Below are 14,919 nucleotides of genomic sequence, written 5' to 3'. Positions count from 1 at the left end.
GTGGATGTGTGTTCTTAAGAGTGATGGAGCACCAACCTACATCTCTCCTAAACAGATTAATTGTAGTGTTTTTGATCCAGAACTAGTCGTCCACCATCAGTATCACACCTTACTTATGTTCTTTTAAATGCATTGAAATCCTCACAGATCCAACTTCTAGTATAAATACTTTCTTCACTGACTTTCAGTCCTAATGTTATTGAAGATCAGTGACAAACTCTCTGTTAATATCCTTGATTTGAAAAGAAGCGTTGGATGAGAAGGTGTCTTCAAACTTCTGCCTGTGTCGTGTACTTGGTGTTGGTTTGGCCTTCATTATGTTTCGACATCTGGTTCTTTTTATTGCAGTGATCAGCTCTTGGCCCCATATTATTATTTTTTTTTTATATCTCGCACTAATGATGAACTACAGACAGAAGCCTGTAACTTGTTTGCTCAATATTGTCTCTAAACATCTGTCATTTCCACAGCAGGAGTGGGCTAAGGCAGCACAGTATGAACAGACTGGTGGTGTTCTGCAGCGCAGGAGTGAGGCTGCAGAACCCTCTATTGGTCTGAGAGGAAATGGTGTGGTGCACCCAGAGGATCCTTACAGGACCAGAGGAAGCTCCGCCACCAGCACTGGAAAGGTACATTTGAAACAGAGGGAAGAATGAAAAATAATAATAAAGTTATAGAAACACTGGACCATTTGCTTACGTTATCCAGCTGACACACCCCTAATGCCTTATACCTGCAAACTTAAATGGAAAGAGCATGGAAAGAGCTTAAATAGAAGCATGGAACCTGACCTCCACTAACCAGCCCACCATTGTATAAAAACCAGATGTGTTCTGCATTTATTCTTGGTATGAATTTATAGTCCTGATAGAGACAGAGAAAGTAGAGATGATTAATGTCACTTATTTATATTTATGATGATTAGTGTAAGTATGATTTTCCTTCCAGGAAACAGTCTGGCCAAGAATCATATCTAGACTGTTTTCCACATACCCCAGATATAGTCAATTGGACATGACAAGAGTGAAAGCTGCTAACTTCTAATGTTCCAAAAGACTACAATACAATAATGATTAAAATAGCCCAATACATTCTTGATAAAAAACATCACCAAACATGTCTCTTACCACTTCCCTCAGGTCGCACTGACTAGTCATTGTTTTAGGACACCGCATATCAGTCTAACTCACATTAACATGGAACATAATTGTAGTCAGAGAAAAATAACTGATCAGCCCAGATAACTCTGATCAGCTGATAATATGACTGACGTATTTCTGGCTCTGTATGCTGAGTTATCCCCTCACGCTGTGCCTCTTACTCTCCATCTCGTGTTTCCTCCCTCTCTCTCTGTCAGCACGGTAAACCGATGATGTCTGCAGCCAGTGAGCTGGCCATGGTTTTGACCCGTGGGTTGAGTATGGAGCAGCAGAAGAGCAGCTGTGACTCCCTGCAGTACTCCAGTGGATACAGCACACAAAACACTACTCCATCCTGCTCTGAAGATACCATCCCCTCACATGGTAATCTCATTACACACATCTACACGAACACACAGCATATTTCAGCCATGTCTCACTGTTCCATACGTGTTCATTTTTAATAATTGCACCATTAGTGTTGGACATGTGTGGTTTATTGCTCAACATTTGATATTTATAAACATAAAATACACTGATTTTGTGATCGCAAATGGCTTTTTACTGCATGTATAACAGATGGATAATGGAGCTTTGGGTTAATTGCTAGTGGCTTGAGTTTTGGGCCGGTTGCTATGGGTCAGCAACATTGCACTTATGAAATTGCAGTACAATCAGCAGGCCTGCATTCAAGTTGGAAATACAGATTTAATATTTCAGATGAACATGAGCAGAGTTTAGCTCTAACTTCAACAACATTTACTTTTAGCTATTATTTGTTTGTGTAATGCCACACAGTTCAGGTTGCTTGGGTTCTGGGGTTTGATCCTCGCCTCTGTTCACTGTCTGGCTTATGTCATTTATATTTAATTACAACATTAATTTTTGTATTTCATTATTAATTAATTAGTATTATTGTACTAAGCCTGTAACGGTTACTGTAAATGAGTAGAGGCTCCTTTAAAAATTATATATACAAGATACATGCACACTTAATCAATTAGACACATCAATGAAATGGGAAATGGATGAATGAATAGCTGCTGGAGTGTCAGTGCTTATATTTATCTCTTTATCTCTCTCTACAGCTTCTGACTATGACTGCTATTCCATGAATGGAGACACTGACAGCGACGCACAGTCTGATTTTGACAAATCCTCCACCGTCCCTCGCCATAGCAACTTGGCCCAGAACTACCGCCGCATGATCCAGACCAAGCGTCCAGCAAGCACTGCTGGGCTTCCTGGAGGAGTGGGGGGCCAGGGGTCCCCTGCGGCCAATGGCAAAGGAGCATCAGGGGGGACTGTCATTTCCTCTGGAACAGCCACCATCCGGAGGACCCCCTCCTCCAAGGCTGGCGTGAGACGTGTCCCGTCTAACGTGGGTCCGATTCCCATCCGGCCTCCCATCGTTCCAGTGAAGACCCCTACTGTCCCAGACTCCCCTGGATTCCCCAGCCCTCCACCGGAGCACAATGGCAGTGAGGAGAGCCTTTACAGTGAGGATTCTCTAGAGATCCTGGAGTATAAAGCCTCTCCTAAACGTATGAGCCTGCCTAATTCAGCATGGGGCTCAGGCATGAGCCTGTACACCCCACAGTCTGGAGCAATGGCCCTCAGCACAGAGGAGGACCAGCTCCTGGCTGCAAACAGGCACAGTTTGGTGGAGAAGATAGGGGAGCTTGTGGCCAATGCCCATGCCTTGGGAGAAGGTCAGTACCCCTTCCCCACGGACCCCCAGCCCTGCCAGGTCCCTCAGGAGGAACCCCCACCCCCCAGTGGGGGAGAGGACATTTTGAAGTCCATCCGCAGAGGAGTGCGTCTCAGGAAAGCTGTCTGTAATGACAGGTCAGCGCCCAGGATCATGCGATAGCTTCACTCCTCACGCCCAGCCTGACTGATATTGACTCTGCAGAGAGAGGAATACTTGTATGTATGTCCAAACCCAAATGTTAAAAAGTTGTTAAAGTCAGTGTTCTTAAACTGGTGACTAACACATTTCAGGCCAGTATCAGTGTAACGTGATGAGTGTATATGGACACAGTCCCCCTATAAATATTAGTATTGTACTGACGCTGACAACATCGATCGGAAAAGCACATTATAAGAGACTTAAGACCTCTTACAGCTCGATGGATGAGAGTAAATTTAAAGTGTGTATTAACATTCTAGATGTCGGTTGTTCCTTTTGGAGTTTTGATTTGTAATTACTATGTTAATCACATGTTACTCATCTGTAACTGATGTAAAGTGAGTTTGACTAATTTTTCATTTCTGCAGGTAATCGCTTTGTAAAAAAAAAAGCCAAAGTGTTTGGTTGTTGATTAAAACGCTAGTGTGCTGAATGCAGATTGCACCGCAGTAGCCTACTCACACTCAGAGGGACCACATGAACAAAGTACTGTAAATACTGTAAACTGCCAAATAAAACACGTCAAGTTTATCACACTTCATTAGAGTGAAGAGTAGTCTGGATAAAATATTCCCAAAAACAGAACAAATCAATTTTTTTATTTTTTTTTTAATATATATAGATATAAAGACAACTGTCATTTTAAATACTATGCAACAGTTACCATAAAATGACAAGGAATTGGGAGTTTTCAATTAGAATTATATGTCACAAAAGCTTGAAAAATACTTTAATTTATTTGTACACCTGATAATTACACTGTAGAATGTTACTTCATTAATTCATTCATTCATTGTCTGTAAGCGCTTATCCAGTTCAGGGTCACGGAGGGTCAAGAGCCTACCAGGAAACACTGGGCACAAGGCAGGAATACACCCTGGAGGTGGCACCAGTCCTTCACAGGGCAACATACACACACACACACACACACACTCCTATGGACACTTTTTTGAGTTGCCAATCCACAGTGGGAGGAAACCGGAGCACCTGGAGGAAACCCATGGGAAGCGGGGAGAACACACCAAACTCCTCACCTGGAGAGGGACTTGAACAACCTTCAGGTCCCTAGAGCTCTGTGATCGCATCACTACCTGCTGAGCCACCGTGCTCAAATGCGAAGTCCAAGTAGAGTGGAGCTTATGAAAACTTAGGGGTTTCCTCCATTTCGGCATAAATCTAACCTAAAATCATCAGAGTTACACAAGTTCTTAAAGGAGATAAATTTACTCTATTTAACAAACGAGACAAAATTCCATTCTACTTGGTCATTTATTTTTTCAGGGAAAAGCAGTCACATTACTTACCTGTGAGTGGAAAAAATATGTGAAGCTTTGCTTTTAGTATCTGGTGTATCTACAGTGACTCTATTGTTCAGCAATAACTGCAATTAAACATTTTCAATAGCCATTGATCCTTCCTATACTTCTGCTTGGAGGAATATTAACCCATTCTTCCCATTAACCCATGGAGAACCGCTTCATGTCTGGGATGTTGGTAGATTTTCTCATCAGAACTGCTCACTTTTATATCTCCCACATCATTGTTATTTGGATTAAGGTCAGGGTTTTTACTTGGTCAATCCCAACCTTTAATCCCTGGCACACAAGTCATTCTACCAAATTTAATTTCTTTCTGCATAATCCAGATTCTCCTGAATTACAGTTCACAGACAGATGTCCTTAAGTTTTTCTTTAGAAATGACTGCTATGCAGCAAAGCAATGATACTACTCCCACTACCACCATGTTTCTTATATGAGATAAAAGCACAGCTTGTCCATGAAACATTTTAGTAGTACCTCTGGCTCACTATGTGATCTTTAACAAACTACACACAGGCAGCAATGTTCATTTTGGAGAGCAGTGGCTTTCTCTTTGAAACTCTGGTATTTACATCATTTACATCATTGTTTTTTCAGTATTCAGAGAAAGGCCTTAGCTTAGAAAGTCCCTCTTGGAGGGATCTTTTTTGGATTACCGTTCATCCATCCAGCCTGTGTCTGTTGCTTATCCGGGTCCAGGTCCCTCACTCTTGAACAGGACCAGTGGATGACCACTGGTAACCAATATATATACTCCGTTTGTACACAGTCTGGCTGTGGAATGGTGGAGTCCATGCTGGTGCAGGTACAGAAATTATCCAGCAGAGGGTGATAGAGGGGGTTTTATGTGACAAAACAGAGGAGATTGGCTGCTCCAGAGGCTCATTTTCTGTGCACATGTAAACGCTTAGCCCCCTCCAGGGTGTGTTCACGCCTTGCGCCCAGTGATTCCGGGTAGGCTCCGGTTCACCGCGGCCCTGAATTGAATAAGCGGTTACAGACAATGAATGAATGTAAACGTTTAGCACAGATTGCTTTTGAAAGAAGTGTTTCTCAGCTCTAGTCCTGGAGGCACACTGTCCAGCACTTTTTAATGCTCCTCCTGCTTTTACTCACTCTAGGGTGACCAGATCTGTGATGGTGAAATAGAGGACACGTCTTTTATGTGTGCTTTTATGTCCTTTACATCTTTATTTGCTACACAAAACATGGGAATTTCTTTTTTAATTCATCCGAGAACTTACATTTACGTTTCGGCATAGCTGCTTGAGATGAGGGTAGGTACATGAGCTTTGCCTGACGTAAACAAGGAGTACTGACGTGCAGATTGACCAATGAAATCTTTACAGAGAATGTTATCGACCAATAACGGTAGCTCTACAGTCAGACCGTCCAATCAGAAGATTTTAGGCTACTTCACCACTCCCCCTTCTCACTCAAGCGAACCAAAGGGCGGGACTAGTTTGTGAACGAAACATTCATTCATTCATTCATTATCTGTAAGCGCTTATCCAGTTCAGGGTCACGGTGGGTCCAGAGCCTACCTGGAATCATTGGGCGCAAGGCGGGAATGAATGAACATGAATGGAAGACGCGCCAGTCCTTCACAGGGCAACACAGACACACTCACACCTACGGACATTTCTGAGTCGCCAATCCACCTACCAATGTGTGTTTTTGGACTGTGGGAGGAGACCGGAGCACCCAGAGGAAACCCACGCGGACACGGGGAGAACACACCGACTCCTCACAGACAGTCACCCGGAGCGGGAATCGAACCCACAACCTCCAGGCCCCTGGAGCTGTGTGACTGCGACACTACCTGCTGCGCCACCGTGCCGCCCTGTGAACGAAACACTTCTCGAAATTCTATGTAAGCTCTAGAAAAACAAAATACCAGACGTTTGTGAAATTCCGCCCGTAAAAGAGGACGTCTGGTCACCCTAACTCACCCATTACTGAACTGAAAATAAATAAAAACAACACGTGAATACACGACTAGCAAACACCATTTACGGTTACCATCACAGTTGTGGTTTCCAAAGCCTACCCTTCCTGTTATAGATGGGGTTTTGGGATGTCACAAACTACATTTTTTGGGGAGCTGTGCTAATGTAAAAGTGACTGGGAACCAAGGCTGAAAAGCGTGTGGAGACATGCTGAGCTGAGCCAAATAGGTGCAACGGAAAAGAGCCATAAAATACGCAGTGTGCCTCCAAACAGATCCTCAAATTATCACTGTTCTTTGCTCTTCTTAACAATATTACTTTCTTTTTCAGTTTCATATTCAATTTCTATTACATCAGTTATATTCTATGTTTATTATGCCATTTTTGCAAACAGATCAGCACACGTATACAGGTTTTAGGCCTTTGCCCTCCCTGGCGCAGTATGTACACACAAATTGCTCAATCTGTCTTCCCCAGAGCTTTAAAAAAACCTTATCATTTTCAATGATTTTTTCCCCCTTTGCACAGTTTAAAGAGCACAAACAAACTGCATTATAAGGCTCAGTGAATGATTCCAAACTCTACAGTTTTGTCTTGGTCTCCTTTTCCTACTCAGTGTTTGAACACATACTTTTTATGAAATGTAAAAGGGTAGAAAAAAAGACTGTTTTTCCTGACCTACTGTAGTGAGAGCACTCTCCAAGCAGGGAAATGCTTTCTGTCCCACAAAGGAAATATCAGTCCTTCAGCTAAAAGGATCAGACTGAAAATGTGTTTTTACTTTGGAGTGCTGCTTTGTCATCGTGTGTTTACAAGAGCTCACTCCTCATTGGGGCAGAGGCAAGCTTGTTGTCAGAAGGGCGCCACCACTGCAGTCACTGATGTGGGAAACAGTACAGGGTTAAATAAGGTAAGACAAATCAATTGAGGTGAGGTATTGTGTTTGAAAATTAATGGGTTTTAATTATTAAAAAGTTAATGAATTATTTTTTGACAGATTAGGATTATTCCAAATGCCCCGAAAGCTCACAAACAGCAATTTACAAATGACTATTGGAAAAAGTCAAACTAATAAACAACTAATGAATCTCTACAGCAAGAAGTTCTTAAACAAATGACAACGCTGCCAAACCAACACATATTAGGCTTTAAAAATGACTGAGAAAATGCTCAAATATTAACACCAGAGAAACAGGAAAGACAGAGTGTCTGACAGATTCTCTGGGGATACTGTGGGTTATGGATGAAGTTGTTACTAAAAGGAAGGCTTGTGTTATAGTGACTGCAGGTGTTAAATAGACTGATGGAGCTGTGTGAACAAAACCACACTGAAAACTTACAGCTTTCTCAAGTGCTTCCTCATAAATCAGTACTGCAGCACATCACCTGATTTTATGTAAAATACGTCATGTTCCCCGGGCTTGGACATGAGACGGATGTGTCTACTGCATGTAAAATCCCTATTCTCCTCCTGGAATATACATTAAACTGGAATATCATCATCATTCCACCAATAGATTTAATGATACAAGGAAAGAGGATGTGGAGGTCTCAGAGGACCCTCAATAATGTGTTGTATGCTAATCAGAAACGGCCGAATAGTGGCGCACCTGATAATGTTGCTGTCACAAATCTCCAGGGTCCTGGGGTTATGGGTTTTGGTCCTTCCTTGGGTCCCTGTGTGTGTTCTTCCCGTCTGTGTGGGTTTATGTGTTTGTGGTGATTCACTCGATGCAGTAATTGAATGACTGAAAGCAATAATAATCACATTAGCAAACTAGTTTATAAAGTCATATATGAACATTTGGGGACCTTTATTCATTCATTATCTGTAACCACTTTTCCAGTTCAGGGTCAGGATGGGTCCGGAGCCTACCCGGAATCACTAGGCGTGAGGCATGCTACAAACAATTTATTGTTAATCGTGGACACAAATCCTCATTGATTCAAAGCAAAAATAGCATCCCCTTGTGGAAAAATCCTTAAATGTGAGAGTATGTGAGAAAAAGAGCCCATTGTCGTGCGATTTTAAACAGTGTGTGAATGACTGAATTACAAGCCAGTTTCATGAGGTGTGCCACATCTGTGGCCTGAGCAAGAATTACACAGTACATTATACAATCACACACGGCACTTACAGATTTTATGGTTTGTTTTTAAATTTCAAATGTGAAAATGAACTGCACAGAACATGTATTATTTAAGTTTTCTTTTGTGGAGGATGCCTTTCATACAAAAGAGGGGGGGGGGGCACACACAGGTTTGTTTCTGTGAATTGTGGAGCCATTGCATAGATTTCTATTAAATTCCATGTAGAGTTACTCTAACCTTGATCATATTATTATCCTAACCCTGACCAACCAAACCTTACAGTAACCCTAACTACTACTAATCTATCCTTAGTGTAACCCTAACTTTAACCTAAACCTACACTTACACTAATCTTGTCGCATGTCAAAGAGGAGACGTACCCGAAGTCTTAGTTTGCAAATAGGTTTGGTCCCCACAATGATATCCCTGGTAAACTTGTGAGCTCAGCAGCCACTGTGTGTGTGTGTGTGTGTTAAGCACAGAGAGTGTGTTTTTCCTGGCCCATCAGGGCGATTAAAGGCGGGCGCGCTGATAGCAGGCCGGAGACGGACGGAGGAGGCGTTTGATGTGGCAGCTGCAGATCGTGAGAATGAGGAGCGACAAAAAAGCCTCGGCCTCCGTCAGTCAGCCGCGCGTGCTCGTCACTCCCACGTCTCGCGGCGTCCTGCTTTTGCCCAGGCGCGTGTCACTGCGCCGGAGGGACAGGGCGCGCGCCGCCGCGGGCCATCCGCGCGGAGGAAGTGACGCGCGCGCGCGCATCGCGCCGTCGCCGCAAGTCTCGCTGCGAAGTGGCACGCGTGTCATTTTAAGTGACACACGCGCTCGTCTGCCCATCCTCGCGCTCTCGCGGTGCAAATGCGGGACATGACCGTTTTCTGACGGCGGACAAGACAGCGCAGCGGAACAGCAAGTCATCCGATCTGATCCAGAGTCAGAGACCCCCCCCCCCCTCCCAACCACAGGCCAGGGCGCGAGCTGCCCCCCGAGCTCATTTACATAATCCAGGTGTTTTTGGGCGGAAGCAGCGTTATTCAGATAACTTCGATGTTGTCTTTTCGAGTAACTCGTCTTTACAGAGATGCTGATAGGAACCAGACATCAAAATGCCATCAGATCTTCATCATCATTATCTGTAACTGCTTATCCAGTTCAGGGTCGCGGTGGGTCCAGAGCCTACCTGGAATCATTGGGCGCAAAGCAGGAATACACCCTGGAGGGGGCGCCAGTCCTTCACAGGGCAACACAGACACACACACACACACACACACATTCACTCACACACTCATACTTACTGACACTCTTGAGTCGCCAATCCACCTACCAACGTGTGTTTTTGGACTGTGGGAGGAAACCGGAGCACCCGGAGGAAACCCACACGGACACGGGGAGAACACTGCCATCACATCTATACTGTCTAAAAATATACACCAATCAACCATAAAAACATAAAAACCACCCCCTTGTTCCTACACTCATTTCCATTCTTTTAGTTCTACATTTAGTCAACCTGTTGTTCTGCATACTTTGTTAGTCCCCTTTCACCCTGCTTTTCAATGCTCAGGACCACCACTAAACAGGTATGTATTTGGTGGTGGATCATTCAGGTATGTTTTGGGTGGTGGATCAGCGCTCGGTGACACGTGGAGGTGGTGTGTTGTTGTATGTTATGCTGGTACAAGTGGATCATACACAGCAGTGTAAACTGGAGTTTAGGAACCCAGCATGACTCAAGTGTAAAGCATAATTTTTTCATACAACAATTGGTGGTATTTGAATTTAGTTCATGTCAGTCTATAGGTAAGTCCACATTAAATAATAAGCAAATATTGTAAACAATAAACTATAAGGACATACAGTTGAGAAGCAAGGACAAATTGTCTTTGTGTGAAACACTGAATAGCATGCCACTTTTTAGAGCAGTCCCTTAAGGTCAGTTAGTAGTTAAGGGAATGTTAACGCCAACAGTGAGTGAGTTAATCACCAGTTCCATGACATGTTTCACATGTAAATGGATTAAAGGATCTGGGCTTATACATTCCTAGAAACACCTTTTAACTCTTAAGGTGTCTCTCTGTGTACCACTGTGATAATAGTGAGGCCAGGTACTGAAGATGGTTGATCAGTTCTGGATCACAAATGTCACTTTAATTCATCATAGAGGTACTGGATTGAGATCCTGAGCACCCTGTTCCAGGAACATGATAATCCTCGGGCCGAGGCGTGGCTCTAACTATGGTGACCTTAAACTAGGCGAGTCTAGAGTAAAATAATAATGCAGCAGGGCTTTCTGTAAGCACTACAATAAAGCAATGTGGAAGAAACAACAGTAGCTCTGTAATGAACAGGGTTCTGCAATTACTTATAGGAAGAATCCCTTCCCAAAGCAGCTTGCTTGTGACATGTCTCATTGCTAAAGGCACCGGATACACTGCTTAAGCACTGTGCTTTGTTCTGATTCTCTTTAAACAACAATCTTCACCCTGCTATGCGAGGGTGTTATGGGCTGTGCCAAGAGAGACTACCAAGCTCCCATCCTTTTAGTTAGAAGTGGTTCGTTATGTGAGCCCCTGATGTGAAATAATTCTTGTGTTCTTAAAAAAAAAAAAAAAAAAAAAAAAAACAGCCATTGACAGAAGGCTGCTGACGGATGCTGATGCTTTCAATACTTCAGAGAGCGGTGATGAATTACTGCAGACAAACAGCGCTGAGCATGCAAATATGTCCAGCCTCAGTGTGAGAGCGCAGCTGGAGGAGAGGATGCGTTCACATCACAAAACATCTCTCACTGCTTCCCTCTGTTTCCATTACCATTACATGATGCTTAATAATTGACTGTAGATTACTTCCACTATATTTTTATACCTTTTACAGCGGATGTTTGCTGTTTATTCATGAGTGTTTCCATTATTGATTTAACTTTTGTAGAGACAAGTACAGATTATATAATGCAGAAACTGCCCGTTAAACTCTGTGTGATTAAACTTAGGCCCAAATCTGGTCCTGAGGGCAGGAATCCTTCACATTCGGTTTCTTCCTAAGCTACAATAAATTCTGCAGCCCTTCTCAAAGTCCATGCTTTTATTATGTCAACAACCAACAGAATGGGAGACCTCAAGGGATTCAACAGAGTATATAATTATTAAATGCTTTTAAAACAACCTCTTTAAAGTTGTAGGCCGTGTATAACTCCCCATATCAGCTGTACTAATTACTATGTGTTAATTTGCTTATATTAAAGGGCTCAGTTCAGATTACAAGCATAATTTAGTTTAATAACAGGTTAAATTAATAAGTAAACACATTCATCTTAACAGCTGTAAATAAAAACCATTCATTCTCATGAGTTCTCACATGTAGCTCTAGGAATTTTGGGTAAGCAACTGCTGGATATGGTCTTCGACAAAAGCCACCTTAAGGCTGCACAGAGGGTGCTGTAGGTTAGTTTGGCTTTTGATTGCCAAAATGATAAATGGGACTGCCATTTTTTGCACCAGTTGGGACTGGACATAAAATACTTACTAAACCTAATAATGAACTGAGATGCTGTGCTGAGAAAGACAGGCACACGTGGTATGGATTTACTGACTGGGCAATGAGTGTCTTAGCATTGGCTCTGTCATTGGATTGCTGGTTTGATCCACAGTGATACCTCAGCCATCTGAAGGTAGAAGTACAAAAGAGGGAATTTCGCTTCACTCTTTTGGGTGGGTAAGATATCTCTCTCTTTCCCCCATCACTCAGCTTGATGCTAGCCAATGTGGACATATACAAATCAGTGCAATCCTCCTTCATACGTGTTTGGTTGTCGAATGGCGTTGTCGTATAGCAGCATTTTGAAGTATGTGTATTTGACTTCGGGGCGGCACGGTAGCACAGCAGGTAGTGTCACAGTCACACAGCTCCAGGGACCTGGAGGTTGTGAGTTCAAGTCCCGCTCCAGGTGACTGTGAGGAGTTTTGTGTGTTCTCCCTGTGTTCACATGGGTTTCTTCCGGGTGATCCGGTTTCCACCCAAAACACATGTTGGTACGTAGACTGGCTACTCAAAAGTGTCCATAGGTGTATGTGTGTCGCCCTGTAAAGGACTGGTGCCCCCTCCAGGGTGTGTTCCTGCCTTGCACCCAGCGCTTACGGACAATGAATGAATGAATATATTTGACTTCGCTGACATCTTGGAGGAAGCATGTGTTTGTCTTACACTCCCGAGTTGATTACATGGCATGATTGGAGCATCCTTAGCTTAGTTAATAGTTGGAAATATCAGTTGTCTTAACTGGGGAGTTAATTTTTCTTCTACATAGGTTTTCCTGCAATGGTACAGGAAAGTGTAGCAACCTGTAGTTCATTATAATAATAGCTAGCATATTCCACATGTGCTCCGGTTTCCTCCCACAGTCCAAAAACACACGTTGGTAGGTGGATTGGCGACTCAAAAGTGTCCGTAGGTGTGAGTGTGTGAGTGAATGTGTGTGTGTGTCTGTGTTGCCCTGTGAAGGACTGGCGCCCCCTCCGGGGTGTGTTCCCGCCTTGCGCCCAATGATTCCAGGTAGGCTCTGGACCCACCACGACCCTGAACTGGATAAGCGGTTACAGATAATGAATGAATGAATGAATATTCCACATGTGCAACAGAATTTTGGATGAATATGGACCGTATTGCTGCTCTAAAGACAAGATAAAAGTAAGACTATTTGGTTTGTCATTTAACCCTTGGAAGCTGGGAAACTTTTAAAATCCAATAGGGGATTCACTGTAAGTTTGCAGATGGGCATCTAGGACTAGAATCAATATGAGAAATGGAATGGGGTTGATTAGTTTAACAGTGATGTTTATCCTTCTAAAAAAGTTCAATGTTGTGAAATTTCATATGAATTAAAAGAGTTATTATTTAATTCAGAATGAAAAACCCAGAACAGGGCTCCAGTCCATCACACGGCTACCCACACTCACACTGTAACATCTATGGACATTTTACCAATCCAGCTACCGGCATGTGTTTTTGGTCTGGTATATAGGAAACCCATACAGGGAAAACACACCAAACATTTCACAGAGATAGATCCAAGGTGGGTTTTGAACAACCCCAGAACCCTGGAGAGTTCAGAGCACCTCCTTGAAACCATAGCTGTGTCACTATTCAATGCACTATTATAAGGGAACTGAATTCAAGAGGGGAGTGAATGATTTCAAACACTACCTCATGCAGGTTTTTCCCAAACAGTCCAGTGGAGTATAAGTGTACACTGTCCACTGGTGTACATGAGTGGTACACTACTTTTTGCAGTGCATTGTGGGATTGTTTGAGTGCTTTGAAAATTGTCCACATTGTTTTTGGGCACTACTACAAAATGGTGGAACCTGAAATAGTGCAGTTTTCGACACAGATCTTGTTTTACTTGGAATTACAGTATGTGCTAATTTTCTCATTTATATAAGTAAAAAAAAAAAACAAAAACAACAACAACAAAAAAAAAGATTCCTGTCTCAGTTGTATCACTGTGGGTTGGGAACGTTATAGGAACTTTTACATTAAATAAGGCATTAAATAAACATGCCATATTTAAATATTTATTGAAACATCCTTTAAGAAACAAGATCTACTGCATCCTTCCAATGAACCCTTTTAGCATCTTTATCTTTAAGAGAGTAAAATGAATATTGGATGTCTGCAGATGAACGATTTGAAGAGACAGTTTTGCAAAGCTGTATCATAACTTACAGTGAATGAATGCTAATGGCGCCTGTTAGCATGACCTCATTTGAATAATGCTAACTGGCCCACACTATCCTTTATTCATTAGTGTTTTTGGGTGAAGTACTGTATTCTGTTAATCTGCAGAGTTTGCATGCTTGGCACGATCAGATCTGCTCACCAAATTTCTATTACAGTTAGTGCTGCTGAAGATCAATCACTGCTCTTAGTTTGTGGGGAGTAGGGGTGAAAAAGTGACATCTTCACACCTCATCTGTCCTTGCAGCTTCTTAATTTCATTGTTTTGCAAAATTATGTGTTAGGGAAAATTGTTAGTGATATCTACTGTATGTTTGCTAGGAAGAAACTGATAGATATTTTGCCCTCCAAAACAGCCACAAATCAAACTAAATTACCCCATCAGGAAGGACAGTTAATTGCAGGAACGCATTTATGTCACGGATGATGGAGTAGCTGTGAAAACAGGCTCCAAATTTCATTAGGTTCACCTTTCACTATTACAATAACAAACAAATAACCTTGCGGCCTGAACCCTGTCACTGAACCTAAACGCCGGCGATGGAGAAAGCTTGAGATTGAGTTTGAGATTATGATTTTGAATGTGCATGTCACATCCGATCAAAAGAGCTTTCAAAACAAAATCTTCCATCTTCCTCATACACTCACACACCTTTAGGGAAAGAGGGACATATTCACACACACACACACTCTCAAACACTTTCTCTCCGTTCCTTCTCCTTGCCATGAGCCATCACTAAGCGCAGGGCAGACCTACCTGTAGTGGAGGCTGATGTGT

General features: G+C 42.7%; 1 protein-coding gene across 5 annotated transcripts in view; it reads left to right on the top strand.

Moving 5' to 3' along the window:
- mtss1la (MTSS I-BAR domain containing 2a) overlaps nt 1–4,414 on the top strand; it is a 39,224-nt gene extending 34,810 nt beyond the window's left edge. For 3 of the 5 annotated variants that reach the window (XM_066685294.1, XM_066685292.1, XM_066685296.1), the window contains 3 exons: nt 471–629; nt 1,358–1,523; nt 2,228–4,414. In XM_066685294.1, the coding sequence (XP_066541391.1) occupies nt 471–629; nt 1,358–1,523; nt 2,228–3,012 (1,110 nt within the window). In that variant the 3' untranslated portion in view covers nt 3,013–4,414. The remainder of the gene's footprint in view (nt 1–470; nt 630–1,357; nt 1,524–2,227) is intronic. The other 2 variants (XM_066685295.1, XM_066685293.1) reach the window with 1 other exon arrangement.
- The last annotated feature ends 10,505 nt before the right edge of the window (nt 4,415–14,919 follow it).

Source organism: Hoplias malabaricus, chromosome 11 (genome assembly GCF_029633855.1).
Source record: "Hoplias malabaricus isolate fHopMal1 chromosome 11, fHopMal1.hap1, whole genome shotgun sequence".
Lineage (NCBI taxonomy): Eukaryota > Metazoa > Chordata > Actinopteri > Characiformes > Erythrinidae > Hoplias > Hoplias malabaricus.
Note: the sequence above shows the minus strand (reverse complement) of the source record. Positions and strands in the feature narration are given on the sequence as shown.